Source organism: Microdochium trichocladiopsis (genome assembly GCF_020744255.1).
Source record: "Microdochium trichocladiopsis strain MPI-CAGE-CH-0230 chromosome Unknown B0I36scaffold_15, whole genome shotgun sequence".
In the NCBI taxonomy this organism is placed as follows: Eukaryota; Fungi; Ascomycota; class Sordariomycetes; order Xylariales; family Microdochiaceae; genus Microdochium; species Microdochium trichocladiopsis.
In genome coordinates, this window is record NW_025763558.1 from 192,850 (window position 1) to 220,138 (window position 27,289).

The 27,289-nt window shown below is 53.9% G+C and overlaps 6 protein-coding genes across 6 annotated transcripts; 4 read left to right on the forward strand and 2 right to left on the reverse strand.

Moving 5' to 3' along the window:
• Positions 1 to 1,005: 1,005 nt before the first annotated feature.
• Positions 1,006 to 2,443, forward strand: B0I36DRAFT_369910 (family 18 glycosyl hydrolase; the record flags this gene model as incomplete). The annotated part of the gene is made up of 4 exons (XM_046159846.1): positions 1,006 to 1,124; positions 1,187 to 1,285; positions 1,344 to 1,393; positions 1,449 to 2,443. The coding sequence occupies 4 exons, from the start codon at positions 1,006 to 1,008 to the stop codon at positions 2,441 to 2,443; spliced, it is 1,263 nt and encodes a 420-aa protein (XP_046004458.1).
• A 772-nt stretch (positions 2,444 to 3,215) lies between these two features.
• Positions 3,216 to 3,942, forward strand: B0I36DRAFT_356181 (uncharacterized protein; the record flags this gene model as incomplete). Its single annotated transcript, XM_046157554.1, has 2 exons — positions 3,216 to 3,277; positions 3,486 to 3,942. The coding sequence occupies 2 exons, from the start codon at positions 3,216 to 3,218 to the stop codon at positions 3,940 to 3,942; spliced, it is 519 nt and encodes a 172-aa protein (XP_046004459.1).
• Positions 3,943 to 7,391: 3,449 nt separating this feature from the next.
• On the forward strand, positions 7,392 to 9,802 carry B0I36DRAFT_299991 (uncharacterized protein; the record flags this gene model as incomplete). Its single annotated transcript, XM_046151998.1, has 1 exon — positions 7,392 to 9,802. The coding sequence occupies exon 1, from the start codon at positions 7,412 to 7,414 to the stop codon at positions 9,800 to 9,802; it is 2,391 nt and encodes a 796-aa protein (XP_046004460.1). The 5' UTR covers positions 7,392 to 7,411.
• A 609-nt stretch (positions 9,803 to 10,411) lies between these two features.
• Positions 10,412 to 11,139, reverse strand: B0I36DRAFT_299993 (uncharacterized protein; the record flags this gene model as incomplete). The annotated part of the gene is made up of 2 exons (XM_046151999.1): positions 11,078 to 11,139; positions 10,412 to 11,026 (listed from the first exon to the last, which is right to left on the reverse strand). The coding sequence occupies exons 1-2, from the start codon at positions 11,078 to 11,080 to the stop codon at positions 10,412 to 10,414; spliced, it is 618 nt and encodes a 205-aa protein (XP_046004461.1). The 5' UTR covers positions 11,081 to 11,139.
• A 1,723-nt stretch (positions 11,140 to 12,862) lies between these two features.
• Positions 12,863 to 15,869, forward strand: B0I36DRAFT_256691 (kinesin light chain; the record flags this gene model as incomplete). Its single annotated transcript, XM_046150956.1, has 4 exons — positions 12,863 to 13,615; positions 13,696 to 14,305; positions 14,353 to 15,066; positions 15,118 to 15,869. 4 exons carry the CDS (start codon positions 12,863 to 12,865, stop codon positions 15,867 to 15,869), a joined length of 2,829 nt encoding a protein of 942 aa, XP_046004462.1.
• Positions 15,870 to 17,665: 1,796 nt separating this feature from the next.
• B0I36DRAFT_369914 (uncharacterized protein) lies at positions 17,666 to 27,284 on the reverse strand (the record flags this gene model as incomplete). Its single annotated transcript, XM_046159847.1, has 6 exons — positions 17,666 to 19,020; positions 19,099 to 24,200; positions 24,375 to 25,001; positions 25,109 to 25,245; positions 25,345 to 26,921; positions 26,981 to 27,284. The coding sequence occupies 6 exons, from the start codon at positions 27,282 to 27,284 to the stop codon at positions 17,666 to 17,668; spliced, it is 9,102 nt and encodes a 3,033-aa protein (XP_046004463.1).
• Between the last annotated feature and the right edge of the window lie 5 nt (positions 27,285 to 27,289).

The following is a 27,289-nucleotide window of genomic DNA, read 5'->3' on the forward strand; positions in this document are numbered from 1 at the left end:
GGTTGTCTCAACTTGTGGAGCCTGAAGGAGACAAAGGCGGAGAACAGGATGCTTCCTAGAACAAGGACCGCATATCCGCGAACAAGCTTCGCAGCCGCACGTCAAGTGATGGCCACGTTCTATTATCAAGCAGAGCGCCGCCTGCTGCCAACCAAGCAGGTTCCCCAGATGTTCTATTTTGGTGGCACGGCTCGCAGCACATGTAACCCACTCGAATGACCTGGCGGCCACACGTCTTCAGCTGCACCGCTCTGCTTGGCTGGTCACAGAGAAATGGTCAGGGCGCAAGTGATGACTTACGTCATTGGTAACGACTGGACAGCATGTTGTAACCAGGCCTCCAGGGTCATTCGCTGGGTTTCTGATTGGATGACACAGGCAAAGCTGTCGCAGATATGTCTTTGTGCGAGATGTTTGTGATTAAAGACACAGCACCTCTCGACGAGATCTGTGGTGATTGGTAGGACTTTCTGGCCAATGGACGTTCCGCACAGTATGCAACTCTCCTCCTCGTCAATTTTTCATAGAGATGTATCAATCACCATCATCCCGAGGATCGCAGGGTCAGTCCTTATGACCCAATCGTCCTGATTACCTAATCGCGCCCGCCTGTAGACTCACGACGCAAGTCTTGGGATGGAGCTTGAATCCGATAGACGGATCGGGTGTACTTAGTGGCATGTTCGAGGATGGTCCGCCAACGTAGCCAAATAGTAGCTGGTCTTTCGCGCCAGCGACGTAGAGGCCTACCGAGTGCGCCCTCAAGTAAATGCAACGTAACTCGTGAATATATTAACCACGTCATGCGGCGTTGCTGTGAGTGCAGATGCCCATGAGCCGGCCGCTTCACTTGCGTCTGTCTAGCTCACCGTGAAGCGGACTGTTGCGTCAGACTTGCCTAACCCTGAGTCTTCCATGACGAAGAAATGCTGGATGGACAATTAGTTAAATGGATCACATGTGCTACTGTCTTTGGGTCGTTCCTGCTTCCGGCGATCTTGCAATATGGTGCCAACCATCATCACTACTCTTGGATTCATTCTGCTCTCCGCTCATGCAAGCTTGGCCCAGACCGCTGGGCGGGATGTTTCTGTCTTCCAGAACACGGTATACTGGACCAACTGGTATGTCACCACCTCCTCGAAGCTCTTTATCGTACACAAAAAATCACTTACGTCTCCCATAGGAGTGTGTATGACAGAAACTATCCCCCGCAGAAGCTGCCCGTGAGCCAGATAAACCAAGTCTTATACTCGTTTATGAACATCCAGAATGACGGGACTGTGTAAGGCATCACTCAAAACACGTGCTAGCTACTGCAGAGTTTAATGATTCTTTACTAGCTTCACACGAGATAAATACGCCGACATCGAGCAGCACGATTCTTCTGATTGTGAGTCTGACAGACACAGACCCGTAATCCGAGTTCGCTAACTTAACGCAAATAGCCTGGAACAATGCGGGTAACAACGCCTATGGAGCTGTCAAACAGCTGGCCTTGCTCAAGAGGTCCAATCGCCACCTGAAAGTGATTCTGTCCATCGGCGGCTGGACCATGTCGTCCAACTTTCCAGCCGTCGCCGCCGATGCCGCCAAACGCGCAAACTTCGCCGAGTCGGCTGTGACCATGGTCAAGGACTATGGCTTTGACGGCATCGACATCGACTGGGAGTACCCGGCGACGCCTAGTGACGCCGCTAACTTCATCCTCCTGCTCAAGGCTGTCCGTGCCGAGCTTGATTCTTATCGTGAGCGTGCAGCTTCTGACTACCACTTCCTCTTGACTGCCGCGACGCCTGCCGCTCCTGAACACTATAACGTGCTGCGTCTCAAGGAAATGGGAGAGATACTTGACTACGTGAACATCATGACCTATGACTACGCCGGCGGCTGGGACCTATCTGCAGTTGGCCACCAAGCAAATTTATACCCTAACCCATCAAACCCAGAGTCCACCCCATTTTCGACTGACCGCGCCATCACTGATTACATTGAGGCTGGTGTACCCGGCCGTAAGATTGTCATGGGCATCCCTCTTTACGGCCGTGGCTACGAGGGTGCTCTCGGACTCGGCCAAGCTGCAAGTAGCGCCAGTCCCGGCACATGGGAGGTCGGAGTTTACGACTACAAGAATCTGCCTCTAGAGGGCTCGTTCGAGGAGTACGACTACATCGCCGGCGCGTCATACTCCGTGGACACCGTGAACCATCGCATCATATCATATGACACAATCACTAGCGTGAAGAAGAAAGTAGAGTACATAAGAAATAAGGGCCTTGGCGGCACTATGTTCTGGGAGGCCTCTGGTGACCGAACTGACGAGAACTCGATCATCGCGAACTGCTTTCGCGGCCAGGATGGCGACTCGAGAATGGACAAGACTGACAACTTGCTATTGTATCCGGAATCGATCTACGATAATATACGGACTGGCCTCGTCTGAACATGCGTAAGTGGGACTTTGGTCCATGTGTTTCTGCTCATGGATAGAGCCCTTTTCATATTGACTGGCTCAATTTGCTTCGGAAAGGATGGAAGCAGATACAGGGCGTGTAGGCCGAATAGTATGTGCCGCCGTGGTGGACGGTTGGATGCGGAGCTGCTCGTCGCTGTAACTGACGTTATGTTTTTCCTAGTTGCCAGTCTGTCTTGTTAGGGTTTAGTCAAATGCTTAAGAACTCCTGTTGGTGCCACTGTCGTGATTGCTTAAAATAACAATAATGCGCTGACTCCGTACTTGTCCAGATCGGCTTTGACGCGGACTATAATAACTTTCCCGGCAGATAGGCGAAGGCTCATGCGGTACACCCAGAACTGGCTAGCCGCTGCTGCTGCCGCCGACACCGCACATTCGCCCACTTGTTAGCCCTCATCCAGGAGGCTCTCTTGCCTCTAGAGCCTCGCAAGTCAGGGCCCCCCTTGTGAAGTACTTTGAGCCGCCCGTCCTTGCGAGGCTGCATCACTGGGATGCATCATGGTGATCCACCCAGGATGCCGCAGACCAGCACGGTCTGAGTCGGCACCAGCTGCATCTGTTTCGGGAGATTGTCTTTTGGAAGAAGCCGGGAGGAGAGTGTGATAGAATACTTCTTGAGCCAGTTGTTCGGGGGCTGACTGAAGGACACGCAGTTGAGCCAGTACCATCGCAGCCGTCACCTCCTCGAACGCTGTTGTTGCCCGGGCGAGTCTGTTCAGGCGCCTTGGTCAAGACAGCAATGACTGTTATGGAATTGACGCCACGTTCGCGCTGTGCCAATGTAACCATGACTGCCGTGATGTAAGGATCCACGTTCTTCAATTACGAAAACGACTCCAGTCCAAGGGATCATAGCGTTCTCTTTTTTCCGGTGACATTACCAGACACAATGGCGTGTGTGGGCGACCGTAGGTCGCCTCTATTGACGGCAACCTAATACATTCCTTCCTTGTACAACCTTCAATGCAGGCGACGGTCGAAGTATTAATTTCGACTTTCGGCGCCACAGACACGAGGGAGGTGTCCAGCCCAAGGTCTCCTTCTTGTCACCACCGTCTTTGTTTCAGGACAACCCCAAATTATACTGTTGCATGACTTATGACTGCCTGTCCCTCGACACGCGAGGAACCGGCGCCTTCTGGGGCTTCGAAATGTGGCGCTCTGAGTCCCTTGCTCTTCAGGCTAGCTATCTTCCCGACAGGCAGCTCGTCCCCGGACAGAGCACGATGTCGTTTGACGGCACAAAGGCCCTTCCTCGTTATATCATCAACCGGGATCGATTCCAATTCATGCATGACCTCACGAAGCGGAACTTGGAACATGTCAAGCGGGTTGTATCTGCCTTGAAGCACCATGCGCTTGGCTGCAAACTGCGTGCCCCAGGCACAATGCTTACAGGGATTTCCGGCTGTTGCAAGCATCTGCAAGACTTCGCCCTGCATTCGGTTCCGTCCTCTCTCAAGTAGATCTGGGATGATGTGAGTGACTGTCTACAAACCTCACGGGGGGTTCTGCTTGCATATCGCCTTCGCTGGTAACACCTGGTTGATCTCGTCATTCTCGAAAAGGCACCAGAACGAACTTGCCTGGTCGAGAATGGGCGCTAACGTTACCTTCACGAAGACTTCCTCGTCAGCAAGACGATATGATGCGGCCATTATGTATCCCATTGATGTCTTATCCATGCTGTCTTTAACATAAAGCCATTGCGCGAGAGCAAATTTGAGCGCGACGGTCATGCGAGATTTATCAATCGCGGTGGCTACATGTAGCAAGTCTGCAGGCTCCATGGCGCGTGGCACCGGCTCGTTGCGGTGGTGTATGACTCGAAAAAGAATGAACATTGCTTGAAAGTTGTCTTCTGGAAGTTCTACTGTCTTTGGATTGTCGCTGTAAAGATCTCGACCTTCTTTGCCAATGTGGGCCGAACATGGCGTCGAAGACCTTGGAGTCGCTTCGAAAGCAGTGAGATTAAACTCGGATCGCGTCTTTCTGGGGTCCCACAAGTAGTATCACGTCTCCTGTTGGAGAAACAGTGCCATTGAGCTGGTGATTCTTGTCGACATCCATTTTGCCTGTTTGCCATCGTTTCAGATTACAGACGCACAAACTCGAGCCGGATGAAATGGGGTCTCGACCATCTTTAATACCAGCGACTTGGTGCGGTATTTGATTACGGCTGCATATTAGCAAGGTTAACGAGCATCGGTGAAAAAAGTCCTGGCAAACCTTGACTGCAGCTTAGCTCCACACACTTCGCGTCCGGGTCTTACGAGAGTTGAAGCATAAGTCACCCTTTAGATGTTGACCACTTCTGGCCTTGGAGACACAACGACGAACGCACACCGGCTGTTTGTGTCGGAAGCACTAATACTTTCGCGCGAAGGAGAAAGCTTGCTGCCAGCATAAGAATAACAGCCTCTTGTGCGTGCACTTTCAGGCGAGGAGGAACTGCATGCCGACCTGCCGCTGACTACTGTTAGACTTACATCCGGTGTAGCTTCTTTGAAGTCGGTCCCCCAAGAACTCGGCGCTATTGAGCTTCCTTGAAAAAGTAATTTTTGTCAAGGCGCGCAATGTCAACTATCTGTAGCTCTGCGCGACGTTCCGTCAAAGGCGCTCGAACCCTCAGCAACAGCTAAGTGCTGTCTTGCTGTGTAGCAAAGCATGCCGAACCATGGGGCTCCTCAGTTCCATCCCCTCAAGCCACCCTTTACGGCTTGGCAAATAGCCAAGAGATGATCGCCTTGCCCTATTCGTCCTGATTCTCTCCTTCATCTGCCGTCGCTGGCTGGCTGTCCAGGCATCGCGCTCCAGGCCCTACGCAATCCAGAAAAGACGTATTGGCCTGAGACGCAGAGTCTGTGCAGCTCGTTCGCAGAGGAGAGCGCCCCAAGGAGTCGATTCTCCAGTAGGATCTTAGCGAAGTGCTTCAAGTCGACGGAAATTCTGTTCAACTCAAAAAAAGGCCAAGAGAGGCTAGGTGACGCTTAATGCCTTTGGACTGAGCCAGTCTCCATCTCGGCGTTCTGACAAACTCGGGTGAAGCCCCTCGCGCGCATATTGAGCATGTGCCATCATTATAAGAGTGGAGGATCCCGCCCTTGCCACATTACGTGCAGGAAACTGTTCAAATTTACGTAGGTTGCAATCCAAGATGAAGCCACCGCAGGCGGCCAAATCGTAAGCACCCGTGCCGTCCTCGTCGCACGTTGCTGACTCTTTCCAGACCTTTCCTTACCAAGACCCGGTCGATTTCTTTTGATGGGGCCATCATCTATCGAATCCATGACGGCCTCATCACCGGTTTCAAGGGGGCGGAGAAAGTCTGCTTCGATACTTGGAGACATGAAATCAAGCTCAAGGACGTTTCCGAAAGCGCCGGCAGAGTCTTCATCAACTACCTTTATTCGGGCTTGTGCCAACTTTCTGTTGCCGACGAACAGAAAGGAGTTGAGCCAGACGTTCCAGAAAGGCTTGAACTCGGTCTTCAGATATACTGTTTTTCCGAAAATTACCACGTTCATGGTCTAGGAAGTCTCGTCAGGGATGAAACCGTACTGCAAGGAAAATCCCAACGGTGTTCACCACGCTGCTCCATCGCACTGGCTGGTACAAGGTCGGATCCCGGAGGCTTGCATTGTGGCACGCCTTCCGCTGGGGGAGTTCGAGAGATACTGTGTCGACAACAAGGTCATCGGTGCAGAGAGAGGCATGGCGTCCGAGAATGCTTCATTTCGAGTTACGCATGTCTGGCCTCCCTGCGTCATCTAGCTGAGGGATCCTATACACGACATCTGGCCTTCGATGAGGAGCCTTCTGGAATTCCGTGCAGCGTGCAGGGACAGGCGTCCACAAAGCTTACTTGCACAAATGCAAACACTACGCTTCGGCGATATGTAATATGCTCATGCACAGATATCCATAGGTTTGACCAGTGCATAGTTGTCCTTTGGAGGACAACAGAGGCCATGTCGAGCCGTGGGAGCAATGATGGTAGCCGCGGATAACATGGAGAGATCGCCTCCCGCCACGAGGCACTCGACCACAGGCAGACACGGATTTCATGCTTTGCATTGAAGTCGTGGATGCCGTGCCTACAGCTGGATCCTGGAGAGACCCGGGACGACGACTGCCAAGAAGGTCAAGGAAGAAAAGTCCTAGGCGCGACATAGAAGGACATAGGGGCTGTAAAATGTGCCTGCGCGTGGATATTTCGGGGCTGGCCACAAGTTTGCTTGCGGGTTCTAGTACTGTCGATCAATGAGTTTCAGTGTCTGGCCGTTTGCTCGATCTGTGATCTCTGCCAGGTGCTTCAGTCCGGATGCTGCGTTCATAAGTGAAACCATGGACCTCGAGCTGAGCTCTCTATAATCACGGGAAGTGTGCGAGTATTGCTCCTGTCGTCGGTGAACAGCTGACCTTTCTCCGGATAGAGGTTTGAAGAAAAGTCGAGGAACAAGCCACTTCCAGACCTGCTTTGGCTGGCTGGCATGTGCACTTGCGCGATTGACCAAGTGCTTTCCCCCATGCAACTTCCACCAGGCGGGCACAGGCGCGGCGCTTTGTACTGGCCTGTGTGTTCCGTGAATTGCCCCACACACTGCGGTGCACCATTCCATCCCCGACCATGTTGACCGACGTACAATCCCCCAGTGCCGCTACAAGTACGATGGTACTGATGACAGAGCAGTCGCTCATGAGCATGTGCTGAATCAGTCCGAGATTGTGCAGAGTAGACGGGCCTGTCTTGGATTCTACGCCTCAATTGTCGCTGCATCTCTGTTCAGGTCAGACTAAGGGTGACAAGTTATGCAACTAGCGAGGTGCATGGGGAAAATGGGGCATTGCCAAGGGAACCTGCGCGCGATGCTCTTCACGCGCCTCGGGACCACTGAACCCAACAATGATCGTTACCACGACACCAGAATCGCCATGGTCCACGATCAGCGCGCCATCATCAAAAACAACCCCCTCAGAGACAGCCTTACCGATTTCAGCGCGTCATTACGGTCTGCATGTGTCAAGTATCAACTGGCCGCCCCTCCAGCGCTGGATGCACTCCCTCCTAATGGTAGGCTTGCTTGCCTGCTGCTTTTCCCCCACGAAGCTGACAAGTGCGCAGAACGACGGAACCTCACAGCAGTCCTTCTTTCATCATTGAGCAGAAGCACTGCGTCCAAGCTCCTTCCAACCAGCTCCGGATCACGCACGATTGACTACGAACTCAAAAGCCTCCTCGAAAATACCCACCCTAACAACTTTGAGCTCAGCCGTACGGATCCCATCTTGGCCATTGCCCTCGTCGAGCCTATCGACGAGTCACAACTATGGGACCTCGTTTATAAACTCATTCCAGAAGCGACACCGCCGCCTCGATCAACCGCCCCATCCCATCAACAGACGCCGTGGGTGTACAGCACCAGTAGCTTGGTGAACTCCTCCGAACTTCGTCGGGACGTGGACGACGTTCTCAAGTCCGAACTCGGCCCTCTCTATGTCGACATTCCTCAATTCTTCGAGACGTTTTTCGAAAGCATACCGGGGCTTGCGGCCGCGTCCAAGGCCGTCTTCGAGAAATGCAAGGACGAAACAGAGGGACTCTTCAGCACGGACTGGACGGGGTGGCCCGAGGCTGCTGATCAGGACGGGGTTCTGTCCTGGTTCGTTAACGTCACCAAGAAACTCGCGAGCTTCTCGCCGGCCGCCCTTCTGCCGTCCAGGAAATTACTGGCTTCGCCGAACACAGCCATCCAAGGCTCTACCGGAGAGCGCAAGCTGGACCTCGGCTTTGTAGACTCGGTCAGTGAGGATGCGCGTCATTCCTGGATCCATATCATGATCCCGGGCGAGCTGAAGAGCAACCCGAAGGCAGATGCCTCGTCGAAGACATGGCACGATCTAGCTCGTTATGTACGAGAAGTCCTCTCGGCTCAGTATACTCGGCGCTTTGTCTTAGGGTTCACCATGTGCGGATCTCTCATGCGTGTGTGGCATTTCGACCGACTGGGTGGGATCGCGTCGGAGTCATTCGATATCCACGAGGATGGAGAACGATTTGTGCTCATAGTCCTTGGCTTCCTCTGTATGAACGAGGAGCAAATCGGACTTGACCCAACATTCACCACAGTAGACGGCCAGCAGGTTCTCGAAATCCATCGGAATGGCGCACTCGAGCGCTTCATCATCGACGAGCCGATAGTCCGCGCGCGGTGTATTGTTGGCCGAGCTACAACATGCTGGAGAGCTCATAAAGAGGGCGAGGAGGATCGCTCATACGTGATCAAAGATTCGTGGCAACCCAGCAAGCGTTCTGAAGAAGGCGAGCTGCTCCGCCACGCCACCGAGAGCGGTGTGATCAATGTGCCTTGCTACTATCACCATTATACTGTTCAAGTCGGTCATGAGGCTGATGATGTTCTCAACAACGTGCGCCGAGGGCTGGACATCACAAGAGCTAAGATCTGTCCGCCAGCACGGGCAGGAGGAGCCAGCATGTCAGGATCGGCGCGCACCGGTCGTCGCAGCGGGGCGTCCGGTTCGAAGAGGACGTCCAGCCAAGCAGGTGCTCTGCTGCCGCCAAACAAGCGGTCTTGCTCCAGGTCGCCAACGAATCCCGGCAGCACCGAGCTGGCAAACAGAGAGCACCGGCGCGTCATCACATACGGCTATGGAATACCCATCTACGAAGCGCGCTCTCGCTCAGCGTTCCTTGGGGCTATGGTAGACTGCATACAGGCGCACGAGTCAATGTTGGTCAAGGCTGAGCAGCTCCATCGAGACATCTCACTGAATAACCTGTTGATTCGCAAGGATAATGCTGACGTGTTGCACGGCGGATTGCTGATCGACCTGGACCTGACAATCAAGAAGCAGCGAGAAGGTCCTTCGGGGGCGGAAGGAATGACCGGCACGCGAGCTTTTATGGCTATCGGTGCGCTTCTGAAAGAACAGCACACTTTCCTGCACGATCTTGAGTCGTTCTTCTGGGTTCTTTTCTGGATATGCATCCATTATAACCAAAACGGCGAGCCGAGGATCACCGACCGGTTCGAGCGCTGGAACTACATCGACCCGAAAGACTTGGCAGACCTGAAAAAGGGAGTGGTCAGTGATCAGCGCGACTTCCTTGAGACTGTTGGGGAGGTCTTCAACGAGCACTATCGAGTTTTGATACGGTACGTTGATGACCTGCGAGAGGTGGTCTTTCCCGATGGGAGAAGACGGAAATTCCGCGAGGAATTGCCCGAGGAACACCTAGAGCTCTACTCCTTGATGACGAATATTTTGCGCAAGGCCCAAGAAGATACGGCGATCAAAGACTGAATGATTAATGGGGCTGCGGCTGCGGCTGTGGCTGGCTTACACAATCCATGTGACAAAGGACGTCCAGGCGTCATCTTGCACCAGACGGCAGAGTCTCAAGCGTGTTAAATTCCGATGGTTCCTCATGGTCAGGAGTTGCTCCATCTCTCCCATTGCAGAAGCCTATGAGCCGCAGTGAACCTTGTCTGGGCAAGAAGAGGTGTGGTCTACCTAGCGAGGTGCGCCCTGTCCCCTGCGCCTCCTGTTGCTTTGTTGCCGGGACCCGGCGCCAAGAGTGGCCACGGCTGTGAGCTCGTAAGTACCCTCATTTCCCCATTCGTCCGTCTCCGGCGCGGGTGCTGGTGCTGCGCTTTACGTTTCTTGCCACCTGAGGTGTAGGCTGCCGCCGTCGTTGAGGGGGCCGATTTGGACCACCTCGCATGAAGACCCGGTAAACTTCGAGCCCTTCCCTACTCTCTCCGCCAGTCTCCCGCTCTCCTCCCCGGCTACGGTGGTGACGCATCTAGTGAGACGTGGTTCGAACCAGGAACTTTTCATGAGAATGAAGGCCTCACGCCTGGAATAGTCGCAGCTGTGCGTGCTTCCACATATTCATAAGGATAACTAGACCTAGCCAATGGACCGCCGCTGCCGGAAATATAACAACACGTCATACGCCAGCATATCTGTTTCCTTCAGCATGTCTTGAGTCTCTTCTTTATCCAGCAGGACCTTGTGGTTGACGAAGGTCTCGAGTACCGCCTCTCGCAAGACTCGATCATTTTCATTAGTATAGCTGTACGCCACCTGTGTTGCGTCCAGGAAGTCTTGTATGTCCACGGTTTCGTGCTTGGAAGACGCAGACTTGAACTTGGACACTGCCAGGTCTTTAAGCCCGTGTATCAAATACTTGTCTGCCAGAGTGTACATTTTGGCATTGAAGAGTAGCCTTGTGTCACCCTGGCCCTGTGGTCGTTTGACTGGCACATCATAGTCCAAATGGTAGAAATATCGAATCATCGCGTCCACAACGGAGGGATCATCATCTGGTAGAGACAGTATTCCTGCGTCGACTTCCTTAAAGCGACTTCGACACCAGCCCGCGAAGAATTCGGAGCGCGTGCATATGATGGCGCGATGGACTGCATATTCCTTGGTCGTAGATGCGATGGTCAAGTCCGAGTATAACTTGTTGAGGTGAAGCCCAGCAATGGCGGCGTAAAGCTCACGTTGTGGTGAAACCATCTGGAATTGGTTAATGGATGAGTTCCTCCGTCGTCTTGATGATCTCCTTACCATGTTGGCTTCGTTGGTAGCCCCGTGCTTACGATGGAACAGTGCTCAGGTTGTGAATCCTGGGTCGTGGATTGAAGCACTGTAGATTCAAGATCCAGGTGGAGACATATATACATAATCAGGGAGGCCCGACAGACATAGCAACCACGGTAGAAACTATGATTCCGGCGAAGGCCTCGCGCGAGCCTGCTCATAAAGTCCATTGCATGGCTGGAACTTGATTTCAGTGCAGCGACTTGTTGCTGCATGGATCGAACCGAAAACGGCGTTCGGCACAACTCATCAAGTCATTGTCGTCATGTCTTGTACTGTATTTTATTCTATAACATGGCCTCGGTTGGTAGGCGTATCACTGGTCTCCAAAGGATCATGCAACATTGAGTTTCAACGAATATTAGTGTGTGCGAATACGATGCATGCTATGCAGAGTTCTTGCGGAGTTGGTGCTGTAGCTTGCAGAGTAAATTCTATGGCTGCGAGAAAAGGCGGGCTGATGCTCCGAAAGTGTAATTAAGATTTGCCGCAAGTTCTGCTGCTGCCTTGTTATTCAGAAAGTCACTTACAGTTGGTACACGACGTCAACTGTCACGCTCGCCACTATACACCACAACTCGTGGTACGTGCAGATGGCCCCGTCACTGCTGAAAGGATGCCACAGTTCGCGATCGCTCCCATGCAGAGGGTGGTGATTGGTGTGGTTGAGGTCGTCCTCCACGCAGCCCTGACGCGATGTGGTTTGCTCAGACTTCTCCTCGCCGAATCAAGGACCCTGGAGTTCTCGGCTTGCAGTTTGAGCTTGCTTGCGGACTCATCAGCTCACCCATTTGCATTTGAATGCTGGCGAGTGATTTCGTTCCACTGGTGTACTGTTGGACTGACGATCAAAGTTTAGACCGGAATGGCTGCCTGGGCACAGGCATGCGCCCTAGGGTAGTTTACTGCAGGTGATGCTGGTGCGGCACAACCCCGCCAACTGTGAGTAATGTGCCAAGCTCAATCAGTACATTGATTAAACACGGAGACTTAACGGCGTACAGTCGCATTCGAAATCGGTGTCCTTTCCCCGGACGCAACTCTCTCTGCGCACGGTCCATCTCGTCTTGGCGATGCAGTGTTGTCCATAGAAAAGTGGGGCAGTCACGACAGCCATTTCAGGCTGTAGATCGGATTACCCTACCCCTCATTTATTGCATAAACAGAATGATATCTGGAGACGGACCCTCAGAAGGACTCCCAAGTTGTCTTGAAGTGTTTTATTAGACAAATTACTTTTTACAATAATGACTACGACTTGTGTCCGCATTTAGACTTCAGTTACTGCTTCCGCACGGACCGTAAAAGTGTGACACATTATACTGCACACTGTGCAGATCGGCAAGATAACCCAAAAGTAGGTTGCAGCATAACATGTGGGTTGTTGGGGCCGTTTCTTCGTTACCTCATCTGCAACGATGATTACTATGAATCGTCGGACAACGTGTGCTATGCCCGTCGCAGGGGTGACGGCAGAGTATGGCACGGTCCTCATAACGCGGAGCACTAAAGCTCACTTTGTGCCTGTTGAGCGTAGCTGTGCACATTATATTGTCACGGATGAGTGCCGAGTCTGCCTTACCCCGCACTTACAGCCTCACATTGGAGCTGCGAGACGGCCCAATATCCCACCCATGATGATGCTGTTGCCTGCTCCTTTGCATCCCGTTTCACCTTCACGCGTGACATTCGGGCAACCGAGATCCCTTCACCCCGACCAGGAACCCTGAATGCCATGGGTCATACCCTACAATGCGGCTACTGCATCGAGATGACGCCAACACGTACACCGTCACGGACGATCTGCGCCCTGACGACATTCCCCCATACGCAATCCTTTCCCACACCTGGGGCGCCGACGAGGTCATCTACAACGATGTCAAAACGAGTTCCAATGACTGGCATCAGAAAGCCGGCTACGATAAGATCGAGTTCTGCGCCGATCAGGCTAAGCGACATGGCCTGCAGCACTTCTGGGTAGACACCTGTTGTATCGACAAATCCGACGCCATCGAACTCCAGACTGCGGTCAACAGCATGTTCAGATGGTACCGTGGCGCGAAGCGATGCTACGTGTTCTTGTCTGACGTCTCCTGTCCATCAAACTCCTGTTCTTCGACATCCAGTCAGCAGCCAGGCGTAGCGTTGTGGGAGACAGCTTTCCGAGGCAGTCGGTGGTTCACGCGGGGCTGGACCTTACAAGAGCTCATCGCCCCGCAGATTGTCGAGTTTTACTCGAAGGAAGGGGTCTTCTTGGGTGATAGGAGGTCGCTGGAGGCTGTCATACGCGACGTAACAGGTATCCCTGCAGAGGCTCTGAGAGGCACGCCATTATCTGAATTTACGACTTCCGAACGCGAGGCATGGGTTCGCAACCGGGAAACAAAGTATGAGGAAGACATGGCATACTCGCTGCTTGGGATATTTGGTGTTCACATGCCACTCATCTACGGGGAGGGTCGCGAGCAAGCACATAGAAGATTGCGAGAAGAGGTCCAGAGATCTGTAAAAGGCGAGACACAGCTCAGAAACTCGTAAGAGAGGATTCATATTGACTAATGCACTTAGGCACTCACCACAACAAGTTCTCGATCAGCTTCAGCCTGTCGGGCGTCCCCGAGACTCCACATTTCGTAGCAAGAGATGGAGAAGTAGCCGAGATGCGGAGAGTGCTGTGCTCGGATGGAAGCCGTCGCGTTGTCGTGCTCCATGGTCTCGGTGGCATTGGCAAGACACAGCTCGCTGCGACCTATATCAACCGATATCGGGACGAGTACTCTGCCATCTTCTGGCTCAATATCAAGGACGAGGCGTCCATTCAGCAGAGCTTTGCTAGGGTCGCAACGCAGATTCTCGAACAGAATGCCGACACCGGCAGCCTCAAGGCACTGGACCTGCAGCAAGACCATAATAAAATAGCTCAGGCCGTGAAGGCATGGCTCAGCTTGCCAGGCAACACCAGATGGCTCCTCGTGTACGATAACTACGACAACCCCAAGCTCCCCGGGCGGAGAGCCGACGCGGCGGTCGACATACACCAATTTCTGCCGATGGCACATCAGGGGTCCATAGTGATCACAACACGGCTGGCGCAGATCGACATAGGACACCACATCCGAATTGAGAAACTAAAATCCAAACACGAGAGTCTGCAAATATTGTCAAAGGCATCTGGCCGGATTGGCTTACAAGATGGTAAGAATCTCAAGGTAGTTCATTTTCGACCACTAACAATGTTTTAGATGGTGATGCACAAGAACTTGTGCGAGAACTGGACGGGCTTCCTCTCGCTCTAGCTACAGCCGGAGCATATCTGAAGCGAGTCCCGGTTAGCATACGCAAGTACCTTCGTTACTACCAGGAATCCTGGGCCAGAGTTACCAGTGATCTGTATCTTGGATCCTATGCAGATCGTACCTTGAGTTCGACATGGCAGCTGTCGTATGAGCATCTTCAGGCACAGAACCCACTCGCGGCTAATCTGCTCCGGTGGTGGGCCTACTTCAACAACGAAGACATATGGTTTGGTCTTGTCCAAGCGAGAAGCCGAATGGGCCCGGTGTGGATGAAGCAGCTTTCAGAGGAGCTCAACTTCAACGATGCGATAGGCTTACTCCACGATTACAGCTTTGTCGAACCTACAACCATGTTCCAGGAGACACAGGGATACAGCATACATGGCTGCCTTCATTCTTGGACAATGCATATATTGAACAAGGAGTGGGACGGCTGGTTGAACAAGCTTGCAGTCGAAAGCGTGGCGTCGCAGGTTCCATCCAACGTTGAACCTGAATACTGGCTGCTTCAGAAAAGGCTGGTACCACATGCGATCCAGTCTTGTTCAACGGTACGGGAAAACGATCTTCCTTCGAACTGGGTTTTTCATTCTCTAGGCAATCTTTACCTCCATCAGGGCAAGCTGGACGAGGCCGAGAAGATGTACTCGCGAGCGCTCCGTGGATACGAGAGGGCACTCGGAACGGATCACACATCAACGCTCACCTCAGTCGAAAACCTTGGGAGCCTTTACAAAGATCAGGGGAAGCTGAGCGAGGCCGAGAAGATGTACTTGCGGGCGTTATATGAATACGAGAAGGCGCTTGGACCGGATCACACATCAACGTTCAGTACAGTCAACAACCTTGCGATCCTTTACTCAAATCAGGGGAAGCTGGACGAGGCCGAGAAGATGTACTTGCGAGCGCTGGATGGGAAAGAAAAGGCACTTGGACCCAATCACACATCAACGCTCACTACAGTCGAAAACCTTGGGAGCCTTTACAAAGATCAGGGGAAGCTGAGCGAGGCCGAGAAGATGTACTTGCGGGCGCTCCATGGATACGAGAGGGCACTTGGACCGCATCACCCAGCGATGTCCACTACAGTCAATAATCTTGGGAACCTTTACAAAGATCAGGGGAAGCTGGATGAGGCCGAGAAGATGTTCTTGTGGGCGCTCGAAATGAAAGAGAGGTTATTTGAACCTAATCATCCATCAACGCTCACTACAGTCAACAACCTTGGGAGCCTTTACAAAGATCAGGGGAAGCTGAGCGAGGCCGAGAAGATGTACTTGCGGGCGCTCCATGGATACGAGAGGGCACTTGGAACGGATCACACATCAACGCTCACTATAGTCGAAAACCTTGGGAGCCTTTACAAAGATCAGGGGAAACTGAGCGAGGCCGAGAAGATGTACTTGCGGGCGCTCCATGGATACGAGAGAGCTATGGGACTTGACAATGTTGCGACATATTGACCAACGATTAATACCCTTTCGAACCTAGGAACTTTACGATTAGAACAGAACCGTACAAGTGAAGCGCGGCAATATTATCGACAGGCTCACGATGGTCGTGAGCAGCTCCTCGGGCCATCGCATCCGGCTGTCCGATCGGCGCGACAAACTCTCGAGCTTACAAATGTCGCCCTTGAAGGTGGGACGTCTTCGAGTGGTGACCAACATTTGACAGATCTAAGATAACCTCGGATGTCGAAGCCGAGGCGACGAGACAAGCTGAAGCGAGTCCTAGGTCTTCATATGAATAGAAAAGTCAGTAGGATGTCATACATAACCACTGAATAATGTCCGCTTTTTGAACTGAATTGCTGTTTCCGCACGGTCCAGCTCATTGTGGCACAGTGTGACGAAAACCGTGCAGACAGCCCCACAACAAGTACATGTCAGAAATGAAGTTTACTCATGGTGGTAGAAGCGGGGAAGCTAGGCTGGCACTGCGACCCAGTATTGTACTGTGTTGGAGTGCCTAAATGCAACCAAGCTTATGGAGTGCAAGGCGTTAGTCTTACAAGTCAGCTACCTTACTGTACATCTGGGCAGCCATCTTTCCGGTCCTTCGGGTGCAGTATTCTAGAGGGGGACCGTTTGGTCGGAAGACCCTTATTCGTTGCAAATCGTGTGTTTTTCTCATAATGTGACGCCTTCGTCCATGCAATAAGCGAGGAGTGTTATTCAAGCCATTACTGACTATGGAGCACGAATTGGCTGTCCTCTTCCCCACCTTTTTGCTAGCGGTGTCAACTTCTTGACGTGGTGTGCCAAGACCAGGGGGCCTGTGCGCAGAACTATTTGTGCATGACCTACACGGACACCGATTTCGAATCTGACTGTACATGTGTCGAGCCAGCGTGATGAGCACTCGCCAAATGAGCAAATGGTCACTTTTGGGTTCGCATCAGTCAAAGCCCTGGGTTTCATTCAGACTGCAGCTCGTCGAAGACATTGACCCCATTCCTCAAGCAGCGACAATTGACTAGCGCATCTGCGGGGAGTCTCGCTCACCCATGGCCCACTTCTTAAGAAGGTCTGAACTCTGTGGGTTAGGCGGCAACGGACTGCGAGTTTTGCCATTGGGGTTTAACCACCATTGCCCCTACGATGAACAGCTGCCCTCGCCCAAGTGCCTCGTCGCCCTGCGGACCTACGAGCAGACCGCCTGGCCAGTCTGCTCCCAGGGCTGACGGGAATGCCTGCAACCTCGTGCCAGGATCCTCAGAGCGAAGAACCCAGAGTTCGAGCACTTGGCAGGGTCCCGCCGGCCAGATAGCCAGTGATTGACTGCCTGGCCCCCGCTATTGGTTCTCATAAGAATGTAACAGGCATTTTGGGATCTGTCTGCGTTTCAAGGCGCCTTGACGCGTTGCGCCAACACGCGCCAAAGTGTCTCGCGCAGCCTGTGGCCTCGCGCCAGGCTCATAGCTCAGACGCAAGTCGGCTGCACAGTACAGACCACAGACTACCACAAGCCGTGCCTCGAGCCAGTATGTACCAGGAAGTCCGCGGTGCTCGCCCCATCGACCACGCAAGCAGTTGGTGGGCATTGCCCGCAAACTGCCATTGTGCTCTGTTGTGCGCTCGAGGACGCTACGCACGATTTGCCACATCGCAGCTGACATCACTGCGCGGCTGAATGGCTCTGCTTTTCTCCACAACGTGTTTACTATCGTGTGAAGTTCATTTTATGCTACCGTGTCGGTCTACTCCGTCTCGTACATGACCTCTCAATCTCATGGCGATCATGAACTCTGCAGATCTCATTCCCAGAAATCTTCTTCCGCGATCCGGCAGCCATGCAGCGCCTTTCCAGTATGAGTCTTGTCAATTGTCTCACAATAGCGCCGAATCCTCGTCATGATGATATTGAGCAGGCCAACCAGGTTCTCGTCCAGTAACCGCGACTCACTGCCGCCAGCTTGGCCATCGAATGCAGCAACAGACCGATCGAGCAGATACACCCGCAATGCCTCAAACTCGGCATACGACTTGAAGTACAGCTGCCCAGCGAACAGATCAAGCTCAAGGGTCACTTCCATGGGGATATCCGGCAAGGGTTTTGTCATCGACAACGACGACGGGACCGTGTACAGATCGAGCTTGTCCAGGCTACGAAACCCTTCGTTGAGCAATGGCGCGTAGAGATGCAAGGCCACGGCGCGAGATTGCCTGATCGCGTCCATGAGATGCTGTGCCTCGTATGGGCTGATGATGACCATGTGCTTCAGCGTGCGCCTGCGCTTGTCACCACAACCAGCCTGCTCCTCCACGTCCGAGAGTTCGGGCGAGACCTCGGTGAAGGCATTGCTGCTTGTCAAGACCCACTGCACGGGCCGCTGGTATGAGTCGGATTCGTAGCCCACGGTTGGCGGCTTGATAGTTGCCTGGAAGTCGCGCGTGCAGTGTACTCGGCCTTGGCGGTGTCGCAGCTTGGCGATATACTCGCCTGCCGAGGAGTTGGCGAGGGACTTGTAGACGGGAATGAACGTACTGCTCTCGGCCGGGAAGAGGCCGGTCCGGACAAACGCCACTACGTCCGGGTGGACCGCGTGCTGTAGAGGTTCCGCCTTGGCCGGCCTCTCGGGCTGTCTCTCCTCCTCGACCTCTGGTGCTAGCTCGCGCTCCTGCTCTTCTTGGAGAATCGCAGAGGATGGCCCCGTCGCGTCGAGGTTCTGGCAGCGCTGAGAGATGAGACGTTGCGTTTCGCTGAGGGGGTTTTGGCCGGAAGCTGCGGTGTCTGGCTGCGAGGCCGGCCGGTATCGCGTCTCGAGCAGCTGCGCCTCGTCCTCGAGAAACTCTTTGGCCAGATCTTCAGTGAAGTTCAGGTCTAGCGGCTGCTGGGGATGAAGGGCAGCACCAACCACGCCTTCGCCACGTGCTCGTGCCCACAGCTGGCTGTGGCTCTCGTGCTGCTTGCCCTGATTCGCCCAGAGCGCCACGTTGCGCCGGGCGTCGTGCCAAGTCTCGGAGATGGACCATGCGAGGACATCGGAGACGGATACTTGCTGCGCGACGTTGTTGCGGCCCATGAGCTGGTTGATCTTGCGGTGGATTTCCTCCGGCACGCAGAAGACGACGGACTGGCCTCTGCCCAGTTCACGCATACGCATACAGGCTGCACCGCGTTAGAATGACATGTTAGCACAGTTGTCTTCTCACGCAGGACCAACAAGAACTTGGCTCAAATACTCACCTTGCACAAGTCTGTCCTTGGCCAGGTTCGCACCCAGCGTAACGGCGGCGCGGTAATCCTCGGGCAGCTTGAGATCAGTGCCCCGAGTATGAGCATCGTCGAGAAACACTACGCACAGGCTGAGCCGCGTGCAGTAGGGCGACGTGTAGAGTGGCTCGACGCGATCCTTACGGTCCACGACGCAAATGTTGTCGTCCGTGTCAACGAAGACGGCCGCCTCGATGCCGCTCTCGTGGGCTAGAAGATTCAACCATTTCTTCGCGACACCCAGATTGTCCAGCTCAATTATCTGGGCACCAACGTCCAAAATTACGCGCACGGGGGGGCTCATCACGACGACCATGTTGAGGAGTTGCTCTGCATCCGTGCTTGTCGAGGAATGCGTGGACCCAGCTGCTAAGCGAAGAGATGGAATCAGCTTCACGGCGGTCTCAGGCCGAAGCAGGTGCTGCAGGACAAGAGCATTGGTATGAGCCTGGGCGGGCAGCGCCATCTGCTTGACACCCAGCGGAAGTACAATCTGCGCATCATTCGTGCCGCTAAAGCCGGTTGTCGGATAAGCCTTCTGTTCGCCAATATCCCAGCCCGATGCCGACAGCCGGTAAGGGAACTCCTTCAGCTCCTTTGTGAAGACGATGTGGGCAAGGAAGTAGTCTATCGCCGCCTTGGAGTGCCGGAAGCACGGGAAGAGCTTGTTGACGCAGAGGTCTGTATCTTCCAAGTTCACGCCGCCGAGATGCTGCAGCGCATTGGGCAATTTATTGGCGTCCTTGACCCAAGTCGCGTACTCGTCGGCGCGCTGATCAGAGCGGTCGAGATGGGACAGTGCATGGCTGACCTGGTCATCATTCAAGCCTTGGTAGTAGTAGCTCAACGAGGTTAACACGATAACAATGTCAGGATGGCTGAACTCGGAGCGGGCAGATGGGTGGTCCTTTGCACGGTACGGCACCGCCAGGCTGGTCGGCGGTGCTCTGGTGGTATCGAGACCATAGTCTACCCTCCACCGCTTTTGTCCAAATGCGAAAGCTAGGATGCCGTTCGCAATGAGACCGCGAAGAAGGAGCAGTGTGTTCTTGGTATTGTCCGCCCAGAAACCCGCGGGCCGAACCTGCTCCACACGACTTATGATGTTGCCAGATGCCGCAGGGTTTCTGATATACTCGTGGACGGCATCACGAAGACTTAGACTAGCCTGAGTGATGGGAAATCCCTTGATACCGTCTTGGCACACCCGATCCGCAAGCATGTCGAGTAATTTGTCTGCAGCCCTCGGCTCGACTAGTCGTGCATGTGGAAAGCAACCTTTAGGTCCCGGGCGGACGCCAACTCCATTGGGAAAGTCATGCTGGACCTCGGGCAGGCACTTCCGGACCATATCGAGAACTTCCTGGATGCAGGCCCAGCGCTCCGGGCTGTGGTCGATCGGCTGCTGCTGACCGAGTGAGTAGACGAGCTCGAACCGGGGGCTAAAGTTCTCGTCGCTCTCGTCAACCACGTCGCGGCTGTGGCGGCGCATAAATTCGTGCAGCTGCAAGAGCCGGTCGGCAGTCCAGCTCTTTTGGCTAACCTTGTGCTCTATGCCCATCAGTTGGAACGACAAGATGTGTTCGGGCTGGACGAGAAGCACACCACCCTCGTCACGGCAGCGATTCAGAAGCTTTTGAATGGCGCTGATCTCAGACTGACCGACCTTGATTGCGCGGGAGAATGGGAGATGGAAGACCTGGCGATCAACGAGTCCACCGAGTTTTGAGATAAGCATGTGAGCCATCTGCTTGCTCTGCGGTTTGGCCACGAGGACGCGCATGAGCTTGTCACCGTCCGCGAGCGAGGTGATGAGCATGGGCACGATGACAGAGGATTTACCCTCACCCATGTTCAACTGCATGACGGCGTTTCTGCCATCAGCAGGGTTCTGCATGTTTGTGGCGATGTCGACCTGGACGTCGCGAATGAGAATGGCGCCTTCAATCTCGAGAAGGAGCCATTCGGGATGCTTGGACGGATCCCAGTTGCCGTGGCCGTCGTTCTGTAGCTCCTTCACCAAAGTCGTTCCCCGGGCGTTGACAAGCCGTTGCGCTCGCTGGAGTGATGTTAAGGCCACTGCATACTCGATGAGAACTCTCTTCCAGTCGTCACCCAGAAGAGGCCACTTGTCACGTCTGAGCTGCTCCAGAAGGAGCATTGGGGAGATGCGTGGCAGCTGGTAGGTATCCGCGACTCCGTCGGTCATGACCCTCCGTATGTTATGATACAGGTGATTTACATGTTGCTGACATGATGCCAAACGGCTCACTAAGACGGCTCTCAAGTGTGCATCTTCAACAGCGAACATTTTGGGGGTGAACTGGCCCCCTTCAAGCGCAGCGCGACTAGCCTCCAGATCTGCTACGTAATCATTCTCGTATGGCGATTTGGCCATGACTTTCAGAGAATCGACCAACTTCTTGAGCTGGGAGTGCGCGCGAGTTCTAGTGCTGGCGCTGGGTGACAAGCTCAGCATCTGGGGCAAGCGAGTGGGTGCTGGCATAGACATTGATGGGGCAGCTTGGCTGAACAATCCAGAGATTGACACAAAGCCTCGGCTGACACTTGGTACAAGCGGCGCCACCACCAGCGCTTGGTGGGTTGGCTGGACCACGGGACACGTCTCCCGGGACACAATGGCGCAGACCTGTTGGAGATACTTGAAGAACTGCAGATTCTCGTACCACACGCGGAACATGGCGCAGACCTGGGACATGACGCCGCCCTTCTTCATGCGAAAATATTCATACGCGTCGTTGCGGTCACGGCCGGTTGGCCCGACCGGCACGGCACGCGGCCACTGTTGTCGAAAATGCTCGACGAGAGCCTGTGCGGCCTTGTCGGCCCTCTTCAGCCACTCTCTGCGACCGCGCTTGTGATATTTCTCTTGCGGTTCTCGCTGCTCCTGTGTCTCGATGATGTCGGTGCTCGGATTGAAGTCGCGCCTGTGCTCACACAAGATCTTAGAGATATCTCCTGGCCGGAACGTGTAGCCATGGCTCAAGTCGAATTGAGTGGTAGATGGGGGCAGGCCGACCTGCCTCATCTTGCTCGAGGAGGTAAAGAATGTTGTCAGAACGTGCACGATGTCGGTGTTCGCGTGCTCAGCACAGGAGATCGCAGCCAGCCAGGTTATAACTGCGAAAGGCTCTTTTTGGATCTCTGGCTGGCTGAGCAGGTCGTGAAGCTTTAGCCAGTTTTCTGCAATGAAGGCATGCGTTCCCGTGTCCTTGTGCCAGGGCTTGAACCACTTCGCATCGTAGGAGGGGATTTGCATGCCGAAGCCCGTCCAGGTACCGGACACCAAGCTTCGTTGCAAGAAGGTCCAGATTTTCGCAGGCAGGTCACTGGTGAGAGCAAGACTGGGATTGACTCGACTACACTGTATGGTGTCCGCAACTTTGTACGCCACTGTGGCAGTGGCAGAATTGCGGGGGACGTCTCGGGCATTGTAGAAGACGTCGTGGGCAGTGCTGCGATCTTCAGCGCCAAACGTCGAAACACGGAACTGGGACACGCGGATCTTGTGGCGCGCCAGGAGTTCTGTGTTGATCCCAGAATATAAGCCTGAGGAATTGATTTCGGGATGTCCTTCGTGGAAGAAGTTGTTCTCTGTGGCCTGACCGAGCAGAATTTGGACTTGCCCAACGAAGTCGTCGTGTTGAGCCATGAACCCAAGTCGTCGGTCAAAGTGCATTGTCTGCATGTCACGCAGGTGCTTGGGATAGAACTCCCTTTTTGGAGTCAAGCCGGCGATTATTTCCAGTGTCCCAATCGCTTCCTTAGTTAGCCCATTTGCTGATCTCACCGCGGCGGATCGCAGAATGCGCAAGGCCTCCTCCGTGCCTGTCCGCGAAGTGAGCTGGTCAGGGATGCAAAAAGCTGTCAAGCTGTGGAGAAGAGACAAGAAGAGCTTGCTTTGCAGGCCACCACCGTCGACGAGCCGTCCAAGAAGTGTATCTACCCGATATGCGTAGAGACTTGTGCTCAAGGTCTTGATAATCTGCACAGATACGTGTGTTGAAGTCTTCTCTACCTGGGGCTGGCCACCCAGCAATAGGACAATCCGATCGGACAACGAAGATGGGTCTTTCAGGACAAGCTTGTTGAAGAGGCCGACCAAGGTGCCGACATTCTGATCCTCATCGATGACCATGCCGCGAAAATCTCTGCTCGCGACAGCACTGTCTCCTGCCTGGAGTAAGAAACGAGAACGGAGCTGCGGAAGCTCAATGTCGAGGCGCTTGTGGTTGTCTGAGACGAAGCAGTGAATACGCACCTCGTCTTCGAGGGTGCCTAGGATCTTTGCCATGGTCTTTGAAGTCGGCGTGCCGAGGCTGATGATGGTTGTGTCGTCCTTCTGCAGCTGCCATTGATCACTAGCGGCCACATGTAAGAGAACCCATGAGTTATGTGGTGTGACCCAGGGATCTTCAAGCGAGTGGAATATTAAATTGGTAGTGGGCTCATGGTAAAAGTGGACGTAGTTGTCGACGAAGGCATCTGGGAAGAATCCGCGCAGGAGTCCACCTGGTACAAAATGTAAAATGTGGCGGTCTTTGCTTGCTCGCACATATAGCTTAGACGACACGAGAGCAAACTGCACGTCGTACCCAGAGAAGGGAACATTTGTGGAGAACGGGAAGCCAGGAACTCTGCCTGGCATGACATCGACGATGGAGGTTCCAAAGAGGGTCTTGTAGGTTGCGTGGCACTCGTACTCTGGAGGGAGGCGGGTTAATGGCAGGCCATTGACCAGAAGCTCGCCTGTGAGCAGATTAAAGCGCACTACAGGAGAGTTCACATCACAGCCTGTGCCTACCAACCACTCCGGCAACTGATCCGACACGGCAGCCCAACTCTCCTGAGCGGCGTGGCCAGACCAGGAGCTGCGGATGGCTTCGTCCAGGGCGGGGCTTCCATCTGTGACGAAGCGCAAGAGGATTGGGAATGCGCGATGGCTGACACGCTGCGACTGCCAGAATAGGGCCTCCTTGAAGTCGACGCTGCCCCCACTTTCGATGCCTTCGCGAGCGATCAGCAGGCACTGCAGGAATTGAGAAGCAGCAAGTCTACACTGAAGAACAGAGGTCAGATGATCGTCCCCTAAATCGAATGATAGTGAGCAGACAAGAGCGCATCTAGCTGCCCGACGCCGAAAGTCGATTCGGGTTTGGGACGCATCACTTGATCGTGCCTTATCCCGGAGCGAGACTGCCCAACCGAGTGCTGTGCTTCTCGCGGACGCTAGGAAGTCGAGATATCCGCGTGCGATGGAAGTGTCTGTAGTGAGCTGCGACGCGCGAGTGGCAATGAGAATGAATGTCCGGAGAGCTTCGGCAGATTGCCACGACTCTGCGGCACGGGAGGTGGCAGTGAGCACGCCATCTAGAAGCTCTTGCGCGAAAATAGGGTCCGCCAAAATAGCATGCGATGCTCGCAGGACGTTGCCTGAATCTGGCCATCCGGCCTGGGTGATGCACTGTGCGATGAAGACGAAAGTTGATTCCTCGTTGAAATTGACGGAAGGCGCCTGTAGCTGGCGAAGGATGTTCTGCCACTGTAGCTTGAATCCGAGAGGCAGTACGCACAGCTCTTTGAACTCAGCCACGGTCATGTGCTGCGGGCAGCCATACTGGGAAGCAATGACGGCGTTGGGGGGCGGCCCGCTCGGATCGCTGGCCGGGCGATAGAGGAAGGGCTGCATCGCGGAGTCCTTAGAGGGCAGCTTCAGCATGCACTGTCGCGGGATGACATCCGTCAAGGCTGCAGAACTGGTGAAAACGCCAGCGTGCGAGTTGAAGTATTCATACCGAAGGCCGTGGTCAACGAGGACGTCAGAATCATGTTTGATCGAGCCGATCTTGATCGTCCTGTAATGCGACTGAAGAAAAGACTTTGCCCGGGAGACCGCTATGATTATCTGGCTGGTCGGGCTAGGCAGTGCCTTTCGAGCCCGTGATAATCAAAGAGTGCGTACTGCTGCTGAGAACGCATGCCGAACGTGTATGAGAGCGACAGAACACGAAGCAGAAGGAATGCAGTGGCATCTCGCCAGGCAGGGAACCAGCTTGGAGGCGCCAATTCGAAGACGGCATTCCGTGCTTCCAGGACGTTCTTCGGGAGCGGCCATTCGTGCACTTTAACCTCCATTGCCCGATATTCTCTCACAATGCCGCACTTTCTGCAGCTCCATTGATCGTGCTCTTCACGTACCTCTTCGCCGCGGGCCACGTAATGATAGTTGCAGCACATGCCGTTGGCTTGATTCTTGAGAATCTCGTGCTGCTCCTTCTTCGTGGCGAGCTCAGCCTCCTTCTGCTGGCGAGCCTGTCTAGCTTCGCTCTCAATGCGATTGTACAACTCCTGTTGCTGCTCCGATGATTGAAAATACCTCACATAGAAGCTGTCTCTGTTACCAAAGCTGTCGAAGATAGACGGCGCGACTGCACTCGAATTTCTCAAACAAAGGCTTAGGTACTCCTCGACCTGATTCAGCCTCTCGAGTTGGGACTTGCGCGGGAGGATCAGACTTTGAAGCAGGTCACGAATCAAACCAGGCTGCACGCTGGCATAATGGTACCTGCCGAGCTCGGGACAGATCATCAGCGCTGACTTGTTGCAAGCAATCCACAACTCGAGGCAGGTGAGAATCATGAGGGAGATTGCTTCGGGATTGTTCTGATACGCTACACTTGCGGCAGCATGGTACTTGTCGAGCAGATGCCAAATTTTCTTGCAAGTATGTAGATCCGAGATATTGCGTGCCAGCCACCTGTTGAGCGAATCCTCGACCCAGCTCTCAAGGCCTGCCAGGTGGAATGGACGGTAGTCGTTCGCATCTACGTGGACAGAGGGTAGCTTGTCGGGACTAAGCTTATACAGGCGGAAGCTGGGCGCAAAAGTGGCTATTGGCTTTTGCAAGTCGAGCTGGGTGAGAGACATGATATAAGCGTCAAGATTTGGGATGGAGGCGATGGTGTCTTTGTGAAAGTTGAGATTTCGATGGGCCGCGTAGTTTGGGTTGTGAGTGTCGTTCTTGCAGATGACTGCCCAGCGGCCCTCTAAGCCTTTGGTTGTTTTCTCAATGATGCTGTCTGCATACTGCAGAAGCCAGCTGCTTGCAATGCCGCCGATCTTGCGAAGGCGCCAGCTGACCTTGGAAGTCATGACTGAGAGAAGGTCGCTTTCGATTCCACCCTTGTGTGCCTCACGGAGTAGTGCGGCCATAAGGTAGACAATGAATTCCTTGTACACAGCAGCTCCGGCAAAGTTACCGCTTCGGTGGAGCTCTCCTTGCAGCCTCGACATGGTCAATTGAAGGCCAACGCGAAAGAGGAGCCACGTCTGCGATCGAGTCCAGGGAATGAGACAGGATGTATACATCACCTCTTCTCGCATCTTCTTGTTTATGGCACGCACCTCAACTGTTGAGCCGTGGGCGAGCAAGATGGAGGAGAGGTAGTCTGTGACAATGCAAGGGTTGACCGAGTGGCGGACTTCGACGATCTCAGATCCGGCCTTTCTGGAAGTTGGCTGTGAGAGAGTGGTGCTCTGGGTGCTCATTGTTGAGACAGAGCTGGCCAAGCTTTTCATGACATCGTCTTGCTGAAGGGAGGATACGGGGACGGCTATGGCCTGGCCGGGAAATTGCCGCACGAGCCTGCCTTTTGTTTCCAGAATCGAGTGATTGGAGGGAGTAAGCTCAAACAGCTCGAAGTGGACGTCCGTTTCAACACGATTGATGAGGATGCCGGCGTTCTGAGAAGAGATCTGGAGGAGCAAACAACCACCTGAAAGGCAAGACGTTTAGTGGGTAAGCAAGCATGGTCTTTCCATGACGTATTCGTACCTTGTCTGCACAGCACTTGCAGCTTTCGGGCAAGCTCGTCAGGCTGGACAGCGACCTGACTTTCTCCAATGATGTGCAGCTCAGCGAAGGTGGTGATCATGTCTGTGGCCGCCTTGGTTATGGTCCCGCCTTGAGCATTTGAGTGAGATTCGAAGTCCCGCAGGGCACGTGTCACAAAGGTCAGAAAGCTTTGGACACATGTTTGCGAGTAGTCATGCTCCTGCGGTAGCTGTGGAGGCAGAAAAAGGTGGTTGATCATATAAAGAAGACTCTTGGGAGATATACTGTCGGTTGCAGCCGCCATGACGG